At 43.1% G+C, this 25913-nt stretch overlaps 1 protein-coding gene across 31 annotated transcripts in view; it reads left to right on the plus strand.

Moving 5' to 3' along the window:
- nrxn3b (neurexin 3b) overlaps positions 1-25913 on the plus strand; it is a 623191-nt gene that overhangs the window by 521691 nt on the left and 75587 nt on the right. For all 31 annotated transcript variants that reach the window (XR_013199929.1, XM_077219935.1, XM_077219926.1 and 28 more), the window contains one exon: positions 21899-22070. Coding sequence is in view for 30 of the 31 variants with exons in the window: in XM_077219935.1 (XP_077076050.1) it covers positions 21899-22070 (172 nt within the window). In the remaining variant the exon portion in view is untranslated. The remainder of the gene's footprint in view (positions 1-21898; positions 22071-25913) is intronic.

Below are 25913 nucleotides of genomic sequence, written 5' to 3' on the forward strand. Positions count from 1 at the left end.
TGTTGGAGCCATTGATCGGAGAGACAGAATTGGATTGTGTAGCTTATTACTGGTGTCAGTGAACATTACATGGGGGAGAGATAGAGCCCTTCTTTATCGGTGCAGGCTCCTGCTGCAACTCAAATTACTTTTATCACTCTTGGCTACACTGGTACCACCCACGTCGGAGAAACACCAGACATTATGCTCTCGGTCGCAGCGAGAATTCTGCAATAACCTTCTAAATGTTTGCTGCCATCTGTGAGACATCAGGTATTATATCAGAGAAAGTGCAAAAATCAACAAGCATCAGTCTTGTGTGCTGGTCCCTTTCGAATGAAAAAAGCAATATAGTGTGTGCTGTATTACCATGAGGTGTTAATGCTGCTCAATACCTTGAATATGGAAATTGAAATTGACTATAATAGTGTGTAACAATAGCCAGTCATTATTGTTATCATCATTGTGAACGGTTTTATTTCCATTAGAATAAAATTTACCTTTACATCCCATTTTTTGAAAAGACAATGAAATGTTGTGGGTCATTGTAGTGTAATTGGAAATGGCAATCACCCCAGTCTGGATATGCAAGTAGGGAACCAAAACTTAGTGAGCTGCCTGCTGTGACTGAGTGACTGATTTGGAACACTTCAACTTATGCAGAAACTCCACTTGCCAAATAGCTCTGGTAGACTCAACTTGCAGTTAGCGCACACTCAAAAAATCAATAATTTTACACCATTGTATCAGGTTTCTGGTTAAAATGTGATTACATCTTATTAAATTGATTTGAAACAGTTACTCTTTGAATTAACTTAATTAAGAATTTATAATCCAAAACTTGAATTAATATCATTTTGATATAACATGTTTCAATCAAGTAACCCAATCAAACAGGATTTTCACTTCCCCTCGTGCTTTGCAAAGGGGCTGAATTGTAAGAGTAAGTGTTGAAATAAAGTGTTATTTTAACACGTTTTTTACAAGATGAGAAAATGGAGAGACTTGTTAATGTTTAATGTTCTGTTATCTTAGTGTTTTTGGGTTACCACTGTGGTGAAGTGTAGAGCATGTGATTGGGTTGAGGACCTGCTTAGAATTAAATGACTTTAATAATAATCCAATCACTATGGTAGTGCTCAAGATGAAATTAGTATCATATGTTTATTTATTCACCTATTTACATGTGCATAGTCTTACCCATAGATACAAATACATTGATGACTCATCGGTGGCTGTTTCAATGGGTTTTAAAAGCTTAATGTAAGCCGTATTGGATAAAAAAAAAACGGTCCGTGAACACTCGAGAACAAGTTGACTGCAACCGTCTGCAACCGTAGTTACACTCATGTATGAATATCAACATCTGCAATACACTTCAGCTGATGATTTTGCTAAACTAACACAATACAACAAGACCGGTGTCGGCTAACACGACATTAAAAAGTAAAAGTAAAACCATTAATAAAAATTACCATAGTACCAAACCTGTAATATTGAGAAAAACAGACTCTTATATAGCGCATTGTTAAAAGCGCTATATAAATGAGGATGAGATAATAGATATACAAACACAAAACAACACATTCTCACCTGTAAAAGGTTATCCAGTGTTTTCAGGAATTTGAATCCCAGTAGCTGCGCAATGTTGTGGCATCGCTGATTCTTACTGTGAGTGACGGCACGCTGACCGTTCCGAAATGGTAGGCGCGCTAACTTGTCTGGAGCGGTCGAATGTGGAATCTACATATACATATCTATGGTCTTACCTGCCATATTGAATGTTTTTTTCATAGAGCTCACCACCATGTATTTCTTCGCAAAGGATGCAATTTAGGCTCCCTTAGAATTTGCCAATACGAGGTTTCTAAGGAGCCACAGCAAACAACAACAGCAAACAACAACATCGGCAGATCTTCATCCCAGTCCTTTCCAGTTTCCACGCAAAACGCACTCAGCATGGATTTGAGGGTCTGGTGGAAACGTTCGAGTGCACCCTGAGACTCGGGATGATAGGCGCTTGAAAGTTGATGTTTAACTGCCAGTTCACGAAGAACCTGGGAGAACAGTGTGGAATTAAAATTAGAACCCTGGTCGGTTTGAATAATCTTTGGTAGACAAAATGTAGAGCAAAATTTTATTAACTCTTTAACCACTATTTTAGCCCTTATACTACGTATGGGAATGGCCTCTGGATAGCGCATTGCGGCACACATGATCGTGAGTAAATATTGATGACCCGATTTAGATTTTGGCAAAGGTCCCACACAATCAATAATGATGCGCTCAAATGGTTCGCCTATTACTGGGATCGGATGTAAGGGATCGGGAGGTACAGTTTGATTTGGCTTCCCGACTAACTGACAAACATGGCACGACCGACAGTGAGCTACAACATCAGATTTTAGACCAGGCAAGAAAAAACATCGCAAAACCCTATTATATGTTTTTCGAATTCCCAATTGACCAGACAGGACATGGTCATGAGCGAGACCCAGTATTAGCGAACGGTAACCGATGGGAACAACCACTTGGCGAACACTGTCGCCATCTTCCCATTTTCTCATCAAAACGTCATTTTCAAAAAAATAAGTTACCTTTTTACTAGGAACTTTCGTCTTGTCGGTCACAGCCGCAACACATGAGGCTAATGACGGGTCAGATTTCTGCGCAGCAGCCAAATGCGACCGACCCATGTGCAAGGAGGCAATATCACTGGTCGAAGATGTTGGTTCCAGATACAACTTCCCTGTCATCCTATCACCAGTAGACTGCAGACAAGCATCAGACATGTCCACCACATCTTCAAATTTACGGGCCTGAGCTCGTGTCACCACACAGGAAGAGAACACAGCTGGAAACTGAGACGACAAGACGTTTTTCTCCTTTATTATGGGGGGATTAACAACGATTGGGGAAGGGAAAACTGTACCACCGGCTAAGTCGTTTCCCAAAATAAAATCAACTCCTTCCACTGGCAGTTCATTGCAGACTCCAACGCACACATTACCGGTTATAATATCTGTTTGGAGATAGACATTATGTAGGGGAACTTTTACACAGCCTATTCCTATTCCTCACAAAATTAAATCGGAACCCGTGTATGTTTCAAGTGACAAAGGCAGAGTGCCAGATAGCATAAGACTCTGTGCAGCCCCCGTATCTCATAACACAGACAGTGATTTGGATACCTCCTCACGGCTACATGCCACCCACCCCTGTAACATAAACGGTTCAAATCGCGTTGTATTTTTATCAGGTAACACCACTTTTACCAAAGTGTGTACCAAACCTACACCTTTAGGCTTAGTTGCTGCATTTTTTTTTTCTTCCATGCTTCACAATCTGCAATTAGGTGACCAGCATCAAGGCAATAGAAACAGACCCTGTTTTCCCCTGGGCAGTACTGGGCACCAGCACCAGCACCTCTATGACCTCCAAAAGATCCTCCTTTCACAGGCTTAAAAGCACCCCCTGCCCCCTTTACCTGCCCTTCAGCACCATGGACAGCGAACTTATCATATCGCATTACAGGAGAAAAAACAGTTCGGTGTGTCAACACAAACTCGTCAGCCAGAAACGCGGCTGCTGAAAGTGACTTTTTGTTCATTCAAGTGTACAACTAGATTTTCAGAAACACAGCTCTTGAAGTCTTCCAATAAAACTAACTCCCTCAAAGCTTCGAAAGTAGTGGTTTTATTTGCTGCACACCACTTGTAAAAAAGAGCCTGTTTGTCTCTGGCAAATTCCACAAAGGTTTGTTTATCCGCTTTCTTATGGGCTCTAAATCTTTGTCTATATGCCCTAGGCACTAACTCATAAGCACGAAGAACAGACTGCTTCACTACATCGTAATTAAGACTCTGTTCTACCGGCAGCGCAGAGCAAACCTCTTGTGCCTTGCCAGTTAGCTTACATTGCAGTAGAAGAGCCCACATCTCTTTCGGCCACTGCAAGGCAGCTGTGACACGCTTCAAAAGCTGTAAAATAACTGTCCACTTCAGCTTCGCGAAAAGGAGGTACTAAATTAATGTTTTTGCTCACACCAAACACAGGCGACGCAATCTCCAGCGGAGCTACAAAGGGACTGGAGGAGACTGGTATAGGGGCAACAGTAGGCAACCGAGCAAATAAGGGAGAAACAGGGGAATTCTCTCGCGAGCTCCTAGTCGTGTGAGACCGGCCGTGATCACGCTGAAACCGTTCCCTTTCCATCTCAAGCTCCAGTTCCCTTAGTCTAAGCCTTTTTGCCTCACTCTCCTCCCTTTTAATTTCCAATTCTACCTCTTTCGCTCTTAACATTAACAGCGGGTCCAAATGAGGTACTAACAGAGCACTACTGGGTGGTGCGAATATTGGCTATCTAGACGGTGCTGGCGAGAGTGGTGCAGATGCAGGTTTCTCGTCGATCTCCTTCGGCGTAGAAGCTTTTGCCTCTATACCACTCATTCCAGACTCATCAGGCAATATCCGCTGCATAATTAATTCCTGGTGCAATAATTTTTTTACTTCCTTCTTAGAAGCACTATGCAGTACCACAATTTAAAAAAATTCCGCAATTTTAAACAGTTCGTCCTTACGACAGCAATTAAGCTGTTCCGCGCTTGGAGATAGTGTAAAGGCAATCAAATCAAACTTCATATTAACACATTGTTCACTACACCCCCTCCACACCAAAAGGAAAGCAGTCAAACAAAAAATTTATTGGAATAACTTACCAATTGCGCATACACAAGAAGGGTTCCTGGATACATTTTTGTGAACGAGCCCCCAATTTATGTTACGTCCCAGGTCTAGGGTCCAAGAGAATAACATAAAAATAACGTTGTTACACCTGAACTTCTTGTTTCTTTCTTTTTATTGCTTGGAAACAAGTTGTTCAAATTGGTATGATCAGCACAAGACATCAAAAGGAAGCAAATTAATTTCAGAGTTGGGTCAAAGCCAAAATAATAAACAAAACAGAGTCTACCTTCTTTTTAGGGTAAATATTATACTGTCAAAGAAAAACGTTTAAACAAAATACAGATACTAAACTGACCCCCTTACTAGCCAAAAACAAGAGAAAATGTAATATTCACAACAAAGAAAAAGTGGCAGCCCAAACCCTACAGCTTCCGTACTGAAACGTAGTGACATTAACAACAATTATAATAACAAGCAAAACCACTCAGCCATGTTGAGTGTTAAAAAGAAAACCGTGTACAGAAAACTTTACAAAGGAAATAGTAAAGTAACAAACAAATAAAGTGAGAGAAAAATAAATAACAGTATTTGTAAAAATCACTACACGTTAAACCTCTTTCCAACAACAACAGTTTTAAAGACACTAATCTCTTTCCAACAACAGTTTCAAACACAGCGCATTGAACAACATTCCAATCTCTCTTCCGGATCCACGTCTCTTCCTTTTTTAAAAGACGTGCAGTTCCATCCTGACCAACCACGGGACACACTACCGACACGTTCAATTAGGGCGGTGCAACCTGCGGGAGCGACAGAGTGAGAGAGAGAGAGAGATGTCTCCCAACATGTCTCACATTAAACACATTAAAATCATTCAATGCATTTCGACGTTAATTGTCGATTGAGCCCTCGTCAGCAGGTCTTAGGTTACCTTCGTTGAAAGTGGAGCATGCTGGGAGTCTTGAGGCGCTCAGAAAACATTGGGGAACAGTTAACGCTGAAGCGTGTGGTGGCAGATTAATTTATCACACACTTCAGTACAGCACATCCATGTATTTATTTACCTTCGTTTTTGTTTGAAAAATGACTTCCTCTGTACCAAGCCTTGAGGACAGGTAATTACACCTTCAAGAGTCCTGGTGGGGATTAAAAAACAAATGACATAAGAAAGGAAATGCACTCCATCGTGTCTGGCATGTCTTGAAACCCTTTTATGATGGCTATGTGAACATGAATTTGGAACAGTGAAACTGACTTTGCAGATATTGCCAGTAGACTGTGCAAAAGACAATGGGGAAAAGTTGTCTTAGTTGTCCATCGGGGAGTTATGAAGAGTCCCCAAACAAGAACCATTTGGGATACATATGAGAAAGGTGGAAGAGCATATGTTTGTGAATTTGCAGTAGGTCGGTACAAAGTGCATTAGTCATCCTTACGTACATGCCCCACATTCATGTTGGCAGCTCATTCTTATCTAATGGATTTAAGAAAAAATACAGCAGCCTTGGCATCCAAATCCATTTGTGTGCTCTCATTGGCAGCATCTTTGAGGAGGTTTCTAAAAGTGGATAACTTTAACATGCAAATGTTTCCTGTTAATTAAGCTAGTAACTTCGTCCTTTTTAGGGATGCTTGATATACATTTTTTTTGTGTGTGTGTCTGATACCGATATCGCAGGCTTGAGTATCTGCAGATACAGAGGACAGTGCAAAATCAGTACTGTTTTTCTTGATTATTTTAGAAGTGCTGTACCTCACTAACTACTAGGGCTGTAACAATATATCGTGTCACAATATATAGCAATACAAAAATGCAAAAATATGTATTGTGGATAGTGACAATATGTATTGTGTATAGTTCACCCAAAATAAAAGTTACTGTGTGAGGAAAAAATTCTAGTTTTCAGAGTTTTAGTGTCAGTACTACATTAAACTTCTAATGTTCAATATAATGTATATGCTATGCTGTAACACTCCGCCCTTTACTGCTCCTTTTTAAACAGAAGTGTCACTATAAACGCACAATGGGATCTTAAGAATAAGAGCAATAATCGCGAATATCACAAACTTCAATAGTGACACATACTCAATGCTTTGTTAAACAGATAAACATGCCCAAGAACAAGTGCATGGGAGTTAATAAGGCACACAGCAATAAACTAATATTCAGACGGCACTGAATAACATTCAACAAAAGACGCATCAACCAGTTCAATTTACTGACGCTCATAGCGCAGTATATTACCAAGGACTCAATTAACCCATGCACCCTCACAATTTCCCCCTTTCATTGTCCCAGTCTACAAAATTAACCCAAAAGAAAACTTCCAGGCTAACTCAAGAGCGCGCTCCAGACTTTCCAACCAGAAAAAAGTTAGTCCGTGAGAATAATCCACGGTTCGGAACGTGACGAAAAAACGTAATCCACATCCACAAAAAAAATAAAAAGTAGAGCGTTGATCCAGTGGTATACCACTCCAAAAAAATACAAAAACAGAACTGATCTCACCAGATCCGTAGATCGTCGGGCAATTAACCCACACAGTCAGAAAGTTTAGGTCTGGGTACGTCCTCTTGCCGGAGACACGCACGTGAGTAAACAGTCCAAGTGGTTCAATAAGTTTCTGTCCTTCTCGCCCGCATTAAAGCTTCCCTTAACGTATCATGTGAAAAATATTATCAAACCATAAGGACCAAGCTTTACGTCTCAATAGCTGCCGCAAACAATACGGGCGCCACGTATTCAAAACACACCTGCTGTCACATTTTTGATTCTCACCACACCCCTAAGTAAGCTTTGGCGCACCTTGATTGGAATTAAGGGCGGCCGAGGCCTTAAAGAGATAGCCCCCATCCTTACCAAAATATACAGTGGAAACTAAGTATATTACACAGGAATATATACGAGTACCATTCATCATACATAAACCTAATACATCCAATGTAATACATTCTAAGCCACCATAAGAATTACTGTTTCAAAGGAAACACTTAAAAATAATGTGTGACGATGTCACAATGAAATATAATGCAATGGGGGAATATTTGTGTGTCCTGATAATACAAAATGTCTTATGTTACCAGTAAAAAAGTGGCCTACATTTTTTTAAATATATATAGTCAGTGACAGAGTGCAAGCATATTCGTCTAAAAATAAGTATGTATTTTCAACTTCAGAATTGTGAATATTTTTATTCTGGTGTGCATTGGGTTTCCAGCACCAAGTCCAAGCCTATTCATTTACACCCACAATGTAATATCAAATTTAGTATTTTAATCAACAGTACATTTTTTGTTAACCTTTTATCATATGTCTTTGAGTATCGCAATAATATTGTATTGTGAGTTCAGTATCGTGATATGTATCGAATCGTGACAGAAGGGTATCGTTACACCTCTACTAACTACACAATAATTCATTATAAATAAAAAGAAATACACACACACACACGCAGATTCTCAAATACAGACCGGGATACAAAGCGTTTCTGGGAATCCCAGTACCATGATTAAAGCAAGCAACATGGAGTCACAGGTGAGCCTGCAACAGAGTGCATCTGTCCAAAAATGTACTGAGCCTTTTTCAAGTCAAGTCACTTTCATTTATAAAGCACTTTTAACAGTATGGATTGTTTCAAAGCAGCTTTACAGTGAAAATAGAAATTACCGTAACAGATTGTTTAGGCTTTACAACAGCTCTAGGATAAAGTTATTGTCCAGCTGAAGTTAGTTTTGATTGACTCACTTCCGTTGCAAAGATCATATTTATTAACTTAGGGGCTGCTAACACGACACCACAACATCTTTTTCATCAGAGTTTTAAATTCCATTTGCTGTGTAAATCACTGTGTAAAGTTTTATTAAGTCCTAAATGCAAGTGGTCTAATCCAGGGGTTCCCAAACTTTTCAGCTCACGACCCCCAAAATAAAGGTGCGAGTGATTCGCGACCCCTATATCCTCGGAGGTGGTTAAAGTATACAAACATTGCGTGAAACTGTGCACACGCACTAATAGGCATACTTATAACACATCAGTCAAAATAACCATTATAATATTTTATATTAAATATTAACATCACCTAATGAGATTGGTGCATAGACGTTGGAACAGGGGGGGCGCGGCCGCCCCCTAAATTTACATAAGTACTAAAAAAACAATACATTTAGAGTTTGTAAAATACACACTGATGTTTATGGAAGAGGTAATAATAATCCTTTCCATTATAATTCGACACGTTTTATTCATATCAGATACACATTGTGTAAGTAACTTTAATGTTTACTCTATTCTTCCAGTTCACCAGCCACTACTTTTAAGTATTTCAGGAGTGGATGAATTCACATGTTGTGATCCTCTCCCTCGTTCATTTCACCTAAGGGGTTCTATTTAATTACCATTTGTTCATTTCATTCATGGCGCCTTGACACCAGTTCAAAACTGAGTCCCAAAAGTCCGCGCAAGAAGCATAACTGTACGTTGACACCGCCGCCGACTTGAGCGGCAAAGAAAATCTGGCCGCCCTGTCGAGGACGCTTGTCAAAAAGTATGGGGAAACTTATTTAAGCTTGTTGACGCTTGTAAAAGCTTGTTGACACTTTGGTCGCTCTGACCTACCAGCATTATGTTCGAGAGAAGAGAAGTGTCACAACATGAAATGTAAACAGAAAAACAAGCAATACATTGACACTAGAAACCTTTTATAATGACAGCATTTTTATATTGCCTATTCCGCATCTCAACGCACGCATACAGCTTGCCACAAATAACCGGCCAAAGTAAGGATTGTGCATTAAACATTTGAATTGTTTATTAATAAACGTCTCGGTTACGTATGTAACCCTCGTTCCCTGAGTAGGGAACGGAGACGTTACGTCGGATGACGACGAATGGGGTCATTTGGAATGGCTCACACATAATTCTGACCACTTATTAAGTTTTGTTTTAAGTACATTTCGTTTTGAATAAATTGTATCTTCATTTGAATCAATTTTTTCATCAACAAATTGACTGGATTAATAAATAAAAAGCAAATATAGTAGACAATATAATTAGGGCACGGAGGCACCGGCGCGTGAACTGGTTTTCTAATAAATGAACCGAAAACTGACAGAAAACACTAGTTCCCTTTCGTTGTCGCTCCGAGTTACGTCGGATGACGACGAATGGGGTTTCGCTTAGAACACCTATCGACTTCGAGTATTGCAAAACGAGCCAATGGCAAAGAAATGCCATGGGTCTGCGGAATTTGCATAGCGTAACTCCGCCCCACCTCGTGGGTATAAAAGGAGGAAGCCGGCAACATGCAGATATGTTTCTTCGCTGAGGAGCCAAGACTGAGCTCAGGCGATCCCCGCGGTACAGCGGACAGGCAGACGTAACGTCTCCTTACCCTACTCAGGGAACGAGGGTAACATACGTAACCGAGACGTTCCCTTTCATTGTCACTCCGAGTAACGTCGGATGACAACGAATGGGGTTACCAGTCTAATCACGCCACCTTCTCGGCTGTCTTCCAGTGCCCTGTGTAAATCTGAGATCCTTGTCGTGAGACTGGCACGGACGAAGGACTCCTATTTGGCACAGGAATACCAAGGTACACTGGGGAGCATATCCCATAGCTTAGAGGAAATATGCAATTATTGCCAACCCAGAGGGGACTTAGAGAATACACATATGACCCGGAGGGATGCATATGGAGAACACTGGGGTGTCCAGCCGCAGGTGGAATATTTCAACCCCAGGGGTGGCAAGGTGGCTTACCAAGGGAAGACACATGCTCAGAGAGGCTTACAGTGGAAATACACATGTGGGGGGTCGCTCAGAGGAGGGACCATGCACACGGGAGGCACCTAGCCGATGCGCAGGCAATAGACACTGGCGCCGACGTCAGGAGTGCTGGAGGAACTCAGGGCTTTCCGAGAAGCTCACCTGAGGAGAAATCGCACGTATCCAGTCCGTGGAGTGGAATGGCGAGCAAGCGAAGACACCTGACCGGGTCCAGTACTAGCTGGTTGAAGCGAGTACATGAGAGGACACTGGCTCCACTCGGAGATTGTAGAATCTGGCGAATGTGTTAGGTGTCGCCCAGCCTGCAGCTCTGCATCTGTCTGTTAGCGAGGCGCCATGCTCTAAAGCCCAAGAGGACGCCACACTCCGGGTGGAGTGGGCAGTCACACCAAGGGGGCATGGTCGACCTTGCTGCTGGTATGCCAAAGCAATGGCGTCAAATATCCAGTGAGACAGCCTTTGCTTGGAGAGAGCCTTTCCCTTCAGCTTCCCACCATAACAGACAAAGAGCTGGTCTGAGGTCCTGAAACACTGCGTCCTGTCTACATAGGGGCGGAGAGCGCATACTGGACAGAGCAGTACCAAGGCTGGGTCTGCCTCCTCCAGGGGCAGCGCTTCCAGTTTCACCACCTGGTCCCGGAAGGGAGTGGTAGGAACCTTGGGCACATATCCGAGCCGGGGTCTCAGGATCACGTGAGAGTAAGGCGGAGTAAGCCACGCTTCGCGGAGAATGCGTGCAGGTCCCCTACCCTCTTGATGGAGGCCAATGCAACCAGGAGCGCTGTCTTCATAGACAGGAACTTAAGCTCCACTGATTGCAAAGGCTCAAAGTGAGCACTCTGCAGGGCAGTTAGAACCACTGAGAAGTCCCAAGAGGGAACGAGAGGAGGGCGAGGAGGATTCAGTCTCCTCTCAGGAACCTGATGATCAGGTTGTGCTTCCCAACAGACTTAGCTTCGACCGGGTCATGGTGTGCGGCAATAGCGGCAACATAGACTTTCAGGGTGGAGGGAGACAGCCTTCGCTCCAACCCATCTTGAAGGAAGGGAAGCACGACACTAATCGAACATCTCCAGGGGTCTTCTCGGTGAGAAGAGCACCAGTTGACGAAGAGGTCGACGAAGAGTGTGAAGAAATTCACTGAACTTCAGGAGCATTTCTGCTCAACACCTGGTGAGATAAATCTCACTGAATTTTTCAGGAGCATTTCTGCTCAACATGAGAGTGTGACAGCATGTCCATTGCGCATGGCACCCCAGCCCGTGGAGGCATCTGTTGAGACAACAACATGCCGGGAAGCTCGTTCCAGGGGCACTCGGACCCGTAGAAAACTGAGGTTCGACCACGGGGTGAGTACTGACGGCAGGTTGGAGTAACTGGTACTCGGTTACTAGGTTAGGAGACAGGGCTAGCCCGAATGGGAGAACAGCGTACTGATATGCGCGCGCCCTGACAGCAAACCGTAGGTATGGTCTGAGTCGAAGGAGAACGAAGACATAAAAGTAGGCGTCCTTCAGGAGATCGCTGCAGACCAATCCTGTGGCCACACACATCCAGAAATGCGTTTGGCCAGGAGCATCTTGAACGGCAGCCTGTGAAGGGAGCGGTTCAGATGCGTAGGTCCAGGATTGCTCGTGAACCCACCAGACTTCTCCGGGACAATGAGGTAGGGGCTGTAAACCCGGACCTCATTTTGGGCTGGAGGGACAGTCTCAATTGCACCCTTCGCCAGTAGGGTAGCAACCTCCGCTCTCATGATAGGGGCATAGTCATCGACCAAAGTGGAGCGGACTCCCCTGAAGCGGGGAGGAGACCGTGCGAACTGAATCGCATAGCCGAGCCGATGGTTCGCGCGACCCAGCGGAACAGATAGGGAAGCTCTAGGCAGGCTTCCAACTGTCCCAGCGGCGTCAAGAACCACAGACGTCCCCCCGGTGGTGCAGCGAAGCGGAATGACCGGCCCAGACGTGGACGGCATAACGGCCCGGTGTGGGGGCAAGGTCATAACCGCACCATGACAGAGGAGGCCAGTGAAGGACCAGCGTTCCACAGGGGCCTGCTCTGTCAGGGGTCTGGCGACAGATGGGGACAGGGGCGAAGCGGTCCGTGGATGGCACGCCGTGTCAACCGCCTCTGGGACAGAGGGGGACGAGGAGAGCACGGCTTGTGGGCGGCGCTCTGTGTCAGAGACGAGAGAGTCAGCTCTTTCTGAATAAGGATTCTTCCCCAGCCCTCCACCGGGGAAAGGAGTGGCCCTGCTACCAACTCCTGGAAAGAACTGAGTCTCATCTCTGGGCAGCCCATATCAAAAGTGCCGCTTAAGTCAAGTCAAGTCAAGTGATCCTCATTTATATAGCGCTTTTAACAATGTAGATTGTTTCAAAGCAGCTTTACAGAAATAAACATATAATTTAAGGTAACAGAGATTGGTTTGGTTTTATAGTGGCTCTTGAAAAATGTTTTTTTCCAGCTAAAGTTAGTTTTGATTGATTCACTTCCGTCTAAATGATCATTTGTTATTAAATTAGGGGCCGCTAAGACGGCACCGTTCTCTCTAAACAGACTTTAAACGTGAACCTGTGATAGACGCTGATGGCGTTCACATGCGCATTAAGAATTGATTCTATAGTTATGTGCGTTTGAATATATGTGCGCAGGTTTGTAATTCCTTACAAACCATGCCTAAACAAACTACTTGTCTATAAATTTTGATGCAGAATTTTTATTTTATCTTATCACTTTGGGTAGGTACGCGAACCGAAAAATTCCACAACGCTTTATCTGTAGAGTGGTATAGGGATCCTCCATAGGGAGAGGCTAGTTGGCACTTCAGCACTGCATTGACATCGGGTCCAGGCGAAAGTCCTTCGTCAGATCTGGAAACGGCCTGGATCCAACAGGCTGCGGGAAAACCTCGGGATAAACAAAGACACAAAAATTAGCGTAGATGCCATTCTTCTTATTATGTAACGAGTACATCAGGATATGAGGGAAGTGTTCCCAGTTCCGGCTGACCTAATCTAAGCAGCCTAATATTGAATTATAGAAGGCTATAGAGTGTTATGTGAATGCTAGGTCAAAGAGATGTGTTTTTAGTCTAGCTTTGAACTGACAGACTGTGTCTGCTTCCAGGACAATGTTAGGAAGATTGTTCCAAAGTTTTGGTGCTAAATAGGAAAAGGATCTACCGCCAGCAGTCGATTTATATATTCTAGGTATTATCAACTGGCCGGAGTTTTGAGATCGCAATAGACGTGAAGGACTATAATGCGTTAAGAGCTCGCTCAAGTACTGGGGAGCTAAACCATTTAGTGCTTTGTAAGTAATCAGCAATATTTTAAAATTTATACGATGTTTAATAGGGAGCCAATGCAGTGTTGACAGAACCGGGCTAATATGGTCGTACTTCCTGGTTCTGGTAAGAACTCTAGCGGCTGCGTTTTGAACTAGCTGTAGTTTGTTTATTAAGCGTACAATAATCTAGCCTTGATGTCATGAACGCATGAACTAGTTGTTCCGCATTTGTCAATGAGAGCATATGACGTAATTTAGATATATTTTTAAGATGGAAAAATGCGGTTTTACAGACACTAGACACGTGACTTTCAAATGAAAGATTGGTATCAAAGAGCACTCCCAGGTTCCTAACTGACGACGAAGACTTAACAGAGCAGCCATCAAGTGTTAGACGGTATTCTAGGTTATTACGTGTGGAAGTTTTTTGTCCAATAATTATAATATCTGTTTTTTCAGAATTTAGTTGTAGGAAATTACTAGTCATCCCATTTTTGATATCAACTATGCATTCCGATAATTTTGTGAATTGGTGAGTTTCGTTAGGTTTGGAAGAAATATAGAGCTGAGTATCATCAGCATAACAGTGAAAGCTAATTCCATGTTTCCTAATGATATCTCCTAAAGGTAGCATGTACAGAGTGAACAGCAGCGGTCCTAGTACTGAGCCTTGTGGTACGCCATACTGAACTTGTGATCGATAAGACATCTCTTCATTTACTGCTACAAACTGATAGCGGTCAGATAAATATGATTTAAACCATGCTAATGCAATTCCACTAATGCCAACATAGTTTTCTAGTCTATTTAAGAGAATGTTGTGGTCAATGGTGTCAAATGCAGCACTAAGATCGAGTAACACTAATAGAGAGATACTCCCATGATCGGATGATAAGAGCAAATCATTTGTGACTCTAATGAGAGCTGTCTCAGTGCTATGGTGCGGTCTAAATCCTGACTGGAAATCCTCGCAGATACCATTTCTTTTAAGAAAGGAACACAGTTGTGAGGATACTGCCTTTTCTAGTATCTTTGACAGAAAAGGTAGATTTGAGATCGGCCTGTAATTGACTAGTTCTGAAGGATCAAGTTGCGTTTTTTTAACAAGCGGTTTAATCATAGCCAGCTTAAAGGTTTTTGGTACGTATCCTAGAGACAAAGATGAATTAATGATGTTAAGAAGAGGATCTATGACTTCTGGAAGCATCTCTTTCAGTAGTTTAGTCGGTATAGGGTCTAACACACATGTTGTCGATTTAGATGAATTAACGAGTTTGCAAAATTCTTCCTCTCCTATGGCAACAAATGAAACAAATTTTACCTCGGGGAGACTATAATGCACTCCCTGATGTGATGCTGTAGTAGATGGTTGCATAGTTATAATTTTGTCCCTAATATTATCAATTTTATAAGTGAAGAAGTTCATAAAGTCATTACTGCTGTGTTTCTTGGAAACTTCTGGGCTTGAATCTTTCTTTCTTTTTCGTTAGTGTAGTTAGTGTTCGTTAGTGTTTTCAAATAAATACCTTGGATTATGTTTATTTTCTTTTAATAGGGTTGAAAAATAAGCAGATCTAGCAGCTTTTAAAGCCTCTCTGTAAGCAATCGAGCTCTCCTTCCATGAAATCCGAAATACCTCTAGTTTTGTTTTCTTCCAGTTGCGCTCCATTTTTCTGGCTGCTCTCTTAAGGGCCCGGGTGTGCTCGTTGTACCACGGTGTTGGACTATTTTCTTTAATCTTCTTTAAGCGCAACGGAGCAACTGTATCTAAAGTGCTGGAAAGGAGAGAGTTAAAAGTTTCTGTTGCAATATCAAGTTCTTCTAAGCTATCTGGGATGCTGAGACGATGAAACTGATTAGGGAGATTATTGATAAAGCAATCTTTAGTGGCAGAAGTGATAGGTCTAACATACTTGTAACACGGAGTTGGCATTGCAGCCTTGGCTAAATGTAATTTACATGAGACTAGATAATGATCTGAGATGTCGTTGCTCTGCTGCAGAATTTCAACAGCATCAACATTGATTCCATGTGATAATATTAGATCTAGAGTATGATTACGACAATGAGTAGGTCCTGACACGTGTTGTCTAACTCCAATAGAGTTAAGAATGTCTTTAAATGCCAATCCCATTGTATCTTTTCCATTATCTACATGTATATTAAAATCACCAACAATTAGGACTTTATCTGCAGTCAATACTAATTCTGATAGAAAGTCAGCAAATTCTTTGATAAAATCTTTATGGTACAGCCCTGGTGGCCTGTATACAGTTGCCAGCAGAATTCTCAAACTTGATTTATCGTTTACATTATATATATTTTTACATTAAGCACCAACACTTCAAAAGAAATATATTTTAAACTAGATTTTTTAGTGGTTTTGAAAATATTATTATAAATTACAGCAACACCTCCCCCTTTGCCTTTCAGGCGAGTTTCATGTTTATATCAGTAATCATGAGGGGTGGACTCATTTAAAGTAATGTAATCGTCTGGTTTTAGCCAGGTTTCATACACAGCACATCTAGGTTATAATCTGAAATCATATCATTAACTATGAGTGCTTTTGAAGTAAGGGATCGAATATTCAGCAACCCAAGCTTTATTGTTTGCTCATCTGTATTATATCTATTTTTTATTTGTTGAATATCAATTACATTTTTAACCTTAGATCGGTTTGGACGTTTTTTGGATTTCCAAATTCGGGGAACAGACACAGTCTCTATATGATGATATCTAGGTGAAAGAGCCTCTATGTGATGGGATTTATCTGACCTTGGTGACGCGAGGCCGCTAGCAGACGGTCGGTTTAGCCAGTTTGTCTGCTTCCTGACCTGAGCCCCAGAGTGTCATGTTTCGTCTCTAAGACTATGAGCCAAATTACAAGAGAGAAGAGCAGCACCATCCCAGGAGGGATGAATACCATCTCTTTTCAACAGGTCAGGTTTGCCCCAAAAACTTTTCCAATTGTCAATGAATTCTATATTATTTTGCGGACACCACTTAGAGAGCCAGCCATTGAGTGATGACAATCTGCTAACTATCTCATCACCCCTTGAACAGGAAGGGGGCCAGAGCAAATTACAGTGCCTGACATCGTACTTGCAAGTTCAAACACCTCTTTAATATTAATTTTGGTGATCTCCGACTGGCGGAGTCGAACATCATTAGTGCCGACGTGAATAGCAATCTTAGAGAATTTCCGATTAGCATTAGCCAGCACGTTTAAATTTGCTTTGATGTTAGGCGCTCTGGCTCCCGGCAAACATGTGACTATGTTGGCTAGTGTCCCTATTTTCACGTTCCGTGTAATAGAATCGCCAATTACCAGGGCACAATCAACAGAATTCTCAGTGGGTGTTTCACTGAGTGGGGCAAATCGATTTGTTGTGGTAATCGGAACGGAAGAGTGGTTTTTTGATCCGTGACTAGAGCGATCCCTCACTGTCACCCATCTGCCTGGCTGCACAGGCAATAATTCAGCCGGAACCGAATCATGTAAAGAGTTCACTATGCTAGGCGCATCCAAAGTAGAATCTAAAGCTCTAGCACACTTACTATCCTCAATTAAAGTTTGGATGCGTGTTTCTAATTCTGAAATCTTCTCCGTCAGCCTGACTGTTTCATTGCATTTATCACATATAAACCCTATATTGCCGACGGGGAAGGCTATGCTAAACATGTAACATGAAGTGCAGGTGACAATAACAGGACAAGACATTACTCACCGTGTTTGTTGACTGATTCTTACTCACCTGGACTTTTTATGAACTCAGAGGCGCGGGCGCACAAGAGAAAAATAAATAAATAACTGAGCGCACGGGTGGCGCGTTAACAGGCTAGCGAGTTACTAGCGTGTTGTTCTAACAATAACAGAATCTAGCGATGTCAGGTTAATCTGAGATGTTGTCTAAGCTGTATTTAGTAGTATAAACAACTAGAAATGGTAGTAAATGATGGTTCAAAACAGAAAGAAATACAAAGCTAATACGAGGCTTAGACGGAGCTTACAGCCTCGAAGCAAACAAACACAGAAGGCAGCTAGGCAGACAGGAGCAATCGATCAGGATCAGGAACAGCAATCGAACAGCCATTAACCCGGTGTTTAGCGGGGGCGGGGCTGGAGAGGGCTGTGGCAGCCCCGCTACGGTCTTCCAGAGCCAGGCCCGGGTGAACGGGCAGGATTGGAACCGTGGGAGGGTGCCTTCGGCGGTGGGCACACTGAGGGATCTGAGCGGACGGCGAGGTCGTCGGACAGAATAACCTCAATCTGCTCACGGGCAGTTGAGAACTGTTGGGCAGAAGCACTCAACTGCACCGCCAAAGAGGCCGACCCGGGAGATGGGGGTGTCGAGCAGACGGGTCCGCCCGACATCGTGCACATCAGACCGGTCAGCCCCAGAATGGTGAACATCACCTGACTCCGAGAGCGTACTGCCACTTTCGTCGCTCGGAGAGCAAGGTCAGTTGCGGCGCGCAGCTCACTGAAGAGCCTCGGGTCAGTCCCGCCCTCCTGCATGTCCATGACCATCTGGGTCAGGTAGACCAGCAGAACGGTCATGGGATGCAGTGAGGCGGCTGCCTGTCCTGTGGCACTATAGGATTTTGCCACAGATTAGTGTAGACGAAAAGAACTACAGGCTTTGGACGTGTGCTTAGGATTGCGCCGGGAAGCACTCTGAGGACACAGTAGCATGGCAACAGAGCGTTCAATCGGGGGGACCCCAGTGTACCCATGGGCAGCGGCCTCTGAGGGGAGGAAAGGCGGATGAGACCAACGAGCGGACCCTTGATCTCATCATGCACGTCCGGGAGGAAAGATATTGGGGTTTGCCGTGGACGCGGGTCGGCGGCCTCACCCAGAAACCAATCGTCCCGGCAAAGCATGGCCGTCATCTCTGGATCAGACTCAGGCACAGCCGTATGCACACCAGAGGGTGGCAGCTGTGACGAGTCGTCATTTCCAGAAGAATCAAGCCCACCTAGTGATGCTGCTATAGACACAGCATCATCCTCTGTAGCTTCAAATGAAAACACACGGGCCACCCGAGGGTAGACTCGTGGAATCATCAGTTCGCTAGCGGGCACCGTCATTAAAGAGGGGGGCTGGGGTCGCGGACACAGAGTCAGCGCCTTGTTCCAGACCGTAACCCTCAGGTCACCCTGGCCACCAGCCGAAGATCGGGGGGTGGATGAGAGGACTCTCACTCTTGCGAGTTCACAGAGTCTCGAACTATATATGACGCGATGATCACGTTCCCAGAGAGAACATGAGTCATCCATGAGCGCTGTTCAAGCATGATCAAAGCCCAAACACACTAGACAGCGCTCATGCCCATCAGAGTCTGATAACAGTCCGCTGCAACCAGAAATGCACTGGCGAGCCGTCTTTAAAAAGCGTGCAAGCTCTTTTATGAGAGGAGAAAAAAACTCTGCGATGTTGAAGAGCACAGGGAGACACACACACACTGGCAGATCACTGCACAGATCAGCAGGCACTGTGAGCTCGCTGCAGATCGCCGTCACACCAACACCGGAGAGAGAAGATCGTCTTGTAGAGCGAAGTCAGAGATGACTGTGGAGTGAAGAAATACTCTTGGCTCCGAAGCGAAAATCTATCTGCATGTTGCCGGCTTCCTCCTTTTTTACCCACGAGGTGGGGCGGAGTTACGCTATGCAAATTCCGCAGACCCATGGCATTTCTTTGCCATTGGCTCGTTTTGTAATACTCGAAGTCGATAGGTGTTTTAAGCGAAACCCCATTTGTCGTCATCCGACGTAACTCGGAGTGACAACGAAAGGGAACTAGTGTTTTCTGTCAGTTTACGGTTAATTTATGAGACGCGCTCCAGTTCACTTGCCGGTGCCTCCGTGTCCTAATTATATTGTCTACTATATTTGCTTTTTATTTATTAATCCAGTCAATTTGTTGATGAAAACATTGATTAAAATGAAGATACAATTCATTTTTGAAATTCACTTAAAACAAAACTTAATAAGTGGTCAGAATTATGTGTGACCCATTCCAAATGTTTTCCGATACATGGTGACTCAAGCACTCATGGACCACAGAGCGCGCATTTTGACATTTGCAGTAAAAACTTGAAATATAAATTCTCAGAAAATGCATTTTATACAAATATATTGAAAAGTCTGTTTATATAGGCCTACTCCATTAATAAAAGAGTCCGGACATTGGAAAAATATCAGTCCACATGCGTTTTATATTTAATATGAGGGAAATGGACATGCATGCATGCGTGACACAAAAAATCTTTAACCTTTAGGTAGCAAAATATTTTTTAGTAAATTCTACTAGACTAACGTCACTCATAAATAATGAAATTCCACACATCCACCATCACTTGAGTTTTATTAAAAATCTTTAACTTTTAGGTAGCAAAATATTTTTTTGTAATTCTGTCAATTACACTTCTGGAAATCATCTCGCGACCCGTACTTTGGGAACCCCTGGTTAATCTAACAGACACCTGGGGCCTCATTTATAAAGCTGTGCGTAGGATCCTTACTAAAAGTGTACGTGCGCCAGAAAACCCAAAAATGGCTTACGCAAAAAAATATTCAGACTTATAAAACCGTGCGTACGACGGAACCTGCGCAGAATTCACTTTATAAATCCCAGTTAGCGGAAGATTGTGCGCACATGCGTCTCCTCCCCGAAACAACCATATATGGAGCTTACAACGCCTAGTTATACTATGCATATCCTCATCTGCATATTATTTGCATATGATTATTCATCTACGTTATAACATGTTTAGGTACAAGACACTAGGAAAATATGAAATGCGGATGTGATGTCACATTAGTTAATCATTTAGTAGCCTATCCTTGCCCTGTTTTTGAATAAATAAATTCAATAGTGTAAAATACATTTCGGAGAGAGTTTTTCTCAATCTTTTCCACTGGCCAAAGAGTATTTTAGTTGATTTATGTTTTTAATGGAAACAGATAGACCTAGTTGTGCATTATTTGCACGAAACTATTTTCTCAGACAATCTGCTACTATCATGATAAGCAATTGTCTCTGTAGTTAAAACATTAAAACAGAATGCCAGAGGAAAAGCATTGCATCCACAACAACTATTTCTATTTATTGAATATAAAAAATGTTGTAACTTCTCAGTAATGATTTCATGTAATTTAAGTGTTTAACTCCATTAATCAGAATGGCATATTTAATCTAAATATTTTTAACAGAAGTAAAACAAAGTTTAAATCATTCTTTTATTTATTTAAACTGTTATTGTGAACATGAACTGTATTTATGATTAGGACTTATAATGAAGATTTCCGGTTTTAGATGTGTTAGATGATATGCGTCAGTTCCAATAAACGGCCCAACGCGCTCGCTGGCGCGGACATTTAAGAAGGGATGGATGTTTGCTTCATGTGATAGGCTTGGTGAATGAAATTATATTTGTATAATCTCTCTGTATATGTATAATTTTTCTTTGGATTTTCTGTCTAAAAGTGACCAAAAAGACATTTAACTCCAGCTCACCATCGGTGTCGCCAAACTGCTCCATCTACCAAAACGTTTGTACGCATGGGTCAGAGTTTGCGTGCAGGTGCGCACATTTCCCCGTCAAGTTTGTTTTTATAAATCACAACTTGTGCGTCGGAAGTGGCGTACGCCTCTTTCAGGGCCTGTTTTGTACGTATGCAACGGTTATAAATGAGGCCCCTGGCATTGAGTACCACAACTCCAGCAAGATACAGTCCTTTTAAACATTTATGTTCATATCACGTATAATAATGGGAACATTGGAGTATTTTACCATGCTAACATGTAAATAAATGTGACATGCTGTTTGAAGATGCTGAATGGAAAAGAGTTTCCGTGAACTTAAATGTAACAGCCTAATATGTTGTCTGTTCCCCAAATAAACTGATTTAATGGCTTCAGAAGACCATATAAACCATATGTAACAACTATGGCTAACACATAGTATCTGATTTTGGATCAGTTCTATCTAACTGATACCTGATCTGTCAAAAAAGTCTGTATCAGACAAATAACGATACTCTGTATCGTATCAATGTATTCCTAATCCCTTTTTTCCCTAAGTTAAATCAGCCATTTAATGTTGCTAGACTGACAAGATTGTGTTGTTTCTATTCCAGGAAGAAGGAAAGGTGGGCGTAACGTTCAACATCGGTACAGTGGACATCAGCGTCAAAGAGTTGGCTACAGATGTCAATGATGGGAAATATCATGTGGTGCGCTTCACAAGGAATGGGGGAAACGCCACCTTACAGGTGGACAACTGGCCGATCAATGAACACTTTCCATCAGGTAACACCTGCTTACTAACCAAAGTGAAGTTTCTTCAAGAGAAATTAGTTTTTACTGTTAAACCCACTGGATATCATGTGCTCTCAAGGAAATCAAGGGGTGTAAGGCAAGGGACATTTAATTTGTAATCTGCATGTAATTTGTAATGTAGGCATGCAAATTTTCAGAAATGGGAACAGGTGTTCATAATTATAACAATGATCTCCATTCTGCTGATGGAAAGGCATAGAAGAGAAAGGACACTGCAAAGAATAAAGCAAATGCCACTTAACTCGATCGACTTGGCTTGCGTTTCTTTCTTAATTGTCCTCGGAAATATCCATATGTGGAAGTAATCAAGCCTGGGCACCTGGCCTGTGCACAATGGCAAGCCAAGCCGTTGTCTTTGTCCCTGCGATTAGCGCCATGACATCTGGCCAGCTGCTTTTGAGAGGTTTTGAAAGGCAGAGGGAAGAGTAGGGCGCAGGTTTAAGGCAGTATTGTGGCAGATACAGCAGCTGTGGGAGAATGAGCCCAAGACCTCTGTGTATCTGTGACTCTCAGACTTAGTAAGCTAGCGATGATGGATGAATACAAATGAGTTCATCAAATACAGCAGAGGTTTGTTATAGAAGCTCAAGCTACATGGAGAAATAGGGCATGCTGTAATACTGCCCTCAAACGCTATCAAAAAAAAAAAAAACTCTCGAAAACCCTTCACACTCAGTTAGTTTGGGTTCTGTGTCCTCCACTTTGATGTCTCTGTTGCTTCGGCGCCCTCCGTGGGAAATCTGGCCCCTGCACTTCTCGTCCAATTAGAGAGCAGCTCTCGTCAGGGTTACTCAAGCTGTATTCAATGGCAGGTCTTTCTAATGAGAGATAGCCTTAAAATGGCCAACATACAGGCGGAGGGGACAGGAAAAAAGACACCGGCTAATTCTGTTACAACATTAGCTCACTATTCAAGCTGGATCTGTTATGGACACTGACAAAGAGCCAGAGATAGGATGCCATTTTCCTAACAGACTATTAGTCACACTTAAAGCTAAATATAATGCCTGAAATGTCCTAAATGGTCAAACTCAATACATGTAGTTTGTGTACATGGATAAATAAACCTTCACAGCGGCTGGAGGTGTGTAACGGCTTCTGTTGAAGATCTTGCATCATTCAGTCTCAAATTAGACATGATGTAATGATATAATGATGTAGTCTATGTGAAAAATTCATTCGGTAGACATTACTCGTGGCGTCTAGCAGTATTTTAAATGATGCGATATTTTTACACAGGATCTATACAGAATCGCTTTGAGAACTGGTGTTTACCTAGCGTTGTGTAAACCACAAATTTGTCATAACCTTGTTGAAATAAGAATGTTCTGAACCATGTATCAAATAAGAAATTAATGAGGATAGACTGCAATATTAACATGACTCGTCAAACACAAAAAGAGTTAAAGAGTAGAATCTGAACAATTTGTCTTTTTAATACATCTGTGTGTTTGTTCCTTCCACCCATAATACATCTATCCTTCTAGTAAGCTATCTAGTATGCTACATTGTTGACATCACTGTGATGTATGTCTAATTCGGCCTGCATTTATTATCCAGTTGCTCAGTTTATCTAGGTACAATGCCATAAAAAAAAATATTCTTCAATTATTTTTAGTCCAGGAAAGTCTAAAATGGAACATCAATTTGAGTGCACTCTATTGCTGGATATATTATTCCATTCATTTGTGTTGAGTTATATAAGGTTTCACATGTGCCCATTGAGTTATTCCATAAATCCAAGAAATTTGCATATTGTGCACAGTGGACATACTGAAAAAAGTTATTTATTTATTTGTTTCTTTCATTATTTCTTTTTCTTTGGGCGGAATTAACCACCTGTCATGTGCAGTGGAATTCTGTTTACAAAAAAGCAGTACAGTGAAGCTAAGTTACACTGATAGATCATCAAGACCTATTGCTCCCCTGAATTCAATCAATGATGTTACATATTGGCCTTGAATAAACCCCACAGCTTTGAATCAGACAAGTACTCTATATTAAAAGGCCAATACATTTTTCTCCAAATTTCATTAAAGCTTTGCCTCTGATGACATTTAGCTCCTTGACTCCCTCCAGCCATCATTCAATTGCAGATTTGGTAATTCTCTGTGTCTTTTTTATACGCACACACACACACTGAAACACTGGTATTATGCAGGACATTCAATGTTTTTAATTTGACAATTATTGATTTCATTTCTTCTGTTAAAGGCTGTGCCATCTCTTGAGTAATTACGGTCTAGGATTCAGACTCACCGACTGAATAGCACTTGAAATCCTTCACGTCAGTGATGCTCCGCGTTCTTGTCTCGCTCGATAAACTGTTACCAGATCCTCACATCTGTGTTGCCATGGCATGGTGTGAGAATATCCAGGGTACCCGTAATCTCTGAGTTTATTCACATGTTTTTACCAAACATGATGGGCAAAGCAGTTCCCTTTCGTTGTCACTCCGAGTTACGTCGCATTACGACGAATGGGGTTTCTGCTTAGAAAGCCTATCAACTTCGAGTATTACAAAACGAGCCAATGGCAAAGAAATGCCATGGGTCTGCGGATCTAACACTCTCCACGTGAGGTGCTACTTCGGCTGGTGGCCAGGGTGACCTGAGGGTGTTGGTGTGGAACAGGGCGCCGACTATCCGTCCGTGCCCCACGCCCCCCTCTTCATTGACGGTCACGTGACGCCCGTGGGCCCGTCTTCGGACCCCTCGCGGGTTTCCTTTGACGTTCCAGAATCGGATCTGTTGTACATCGCAGCATCTAAAAGGCGGGCAAGAATCTTCAGAGAGTGAAGAATTGACAGTGCTGCCACTTTCGGGTGTGCATATGGCATTTGTAGAGTCAGATCCTGAGATGACGCCCATGCTTTCCCGGTCCGCTGCGAGCATCGGTCTAGGGTGGAACCCTCCACCCTGTCCTGAGCGCTCGCTTCTGTACGATTGGTTTTGGGGTGGCCGCTGACTCTCGTCGCCATCTAACCCCAATACCTTTCTTCCCGGATGTGCATCAGGAGATCTCGAAATCCTCTAAAACCCCCATGTCTTCCAGCGATCCCTCGTTGATCTCCTCCGTCCTTCATTCCCATGGCCGCTGCTCATGGGTACACTGGGGTCCCCCGGTTGAACGCTCTGTTGTGATATTAAAATAACTGTGTCCTCAGAGGGCTTCTTCTCGGCTCGATCCTAAGCACCCATCCGAAGCCTGTAGTTTTCCGTCTACACTTGTGGCGAAATCCTATAGTGCCCAGGACAGGCAGCTGCCTCACTGCATGCCATGGCCATTCTGCTGGTCTTCCTGGCCCAGGTGTTCATGGACATGTAGGAGAGCAGGACTGACCCAGGGCTCTTCATTGAGCTGCGCGCCGCCACTGACCTTGCTCCCCGAGCGACGAAAGTGGCCGCACGCTCCCTGGGTCAGGTGATGTACACCATTCAAGCCTGTTCCTTAACCTGTCCGATGTGCAGGACGTCCGGCGGTCCCATCTGCCCGACACCCTCATATCCCAGGTCAGTCCTTCGGCGGTTCGGTTCAGGGCTGTACAACAGTTCTCAACCGCCCATGAGCGCATATTCTGCCCAGACGGCCCCGCCGTCCGCTCAGATCCCTCAGTCTGCCCACCGCCGAAGGCGTCCTCCCGCGGCTTCCACCCCGCCTGTTCACCCGGGCCTGGCTCTGGAGGCCGCAGGGGGAAGCCACAGCCCTCTCCTGCCCTGCCCCCCACTAAACGCCGGGCCAAGCGGCGCCTTTGAGACGGGCTGCTCAGGGATGATGGTCACTTCTCAGGAGATGGTAGCAGGACCACTCCTT

This window comes from Siphateles boraxobius, unplaced genomic scaffold (assembly GCF_051911475.1).
Source record: "Siphateles boraxobius isolate OS27281-9 unplaced genomic scaffold, OSU_SipBor_1 8, whole genome shotgun sequence".
Taxonomy (NCBI): Eukaryota; Metazoa; Chordata; class Actinopteri; order Cypriniformes; family Leuciscidae; genus Siphateles; species Siphateles boraxobius.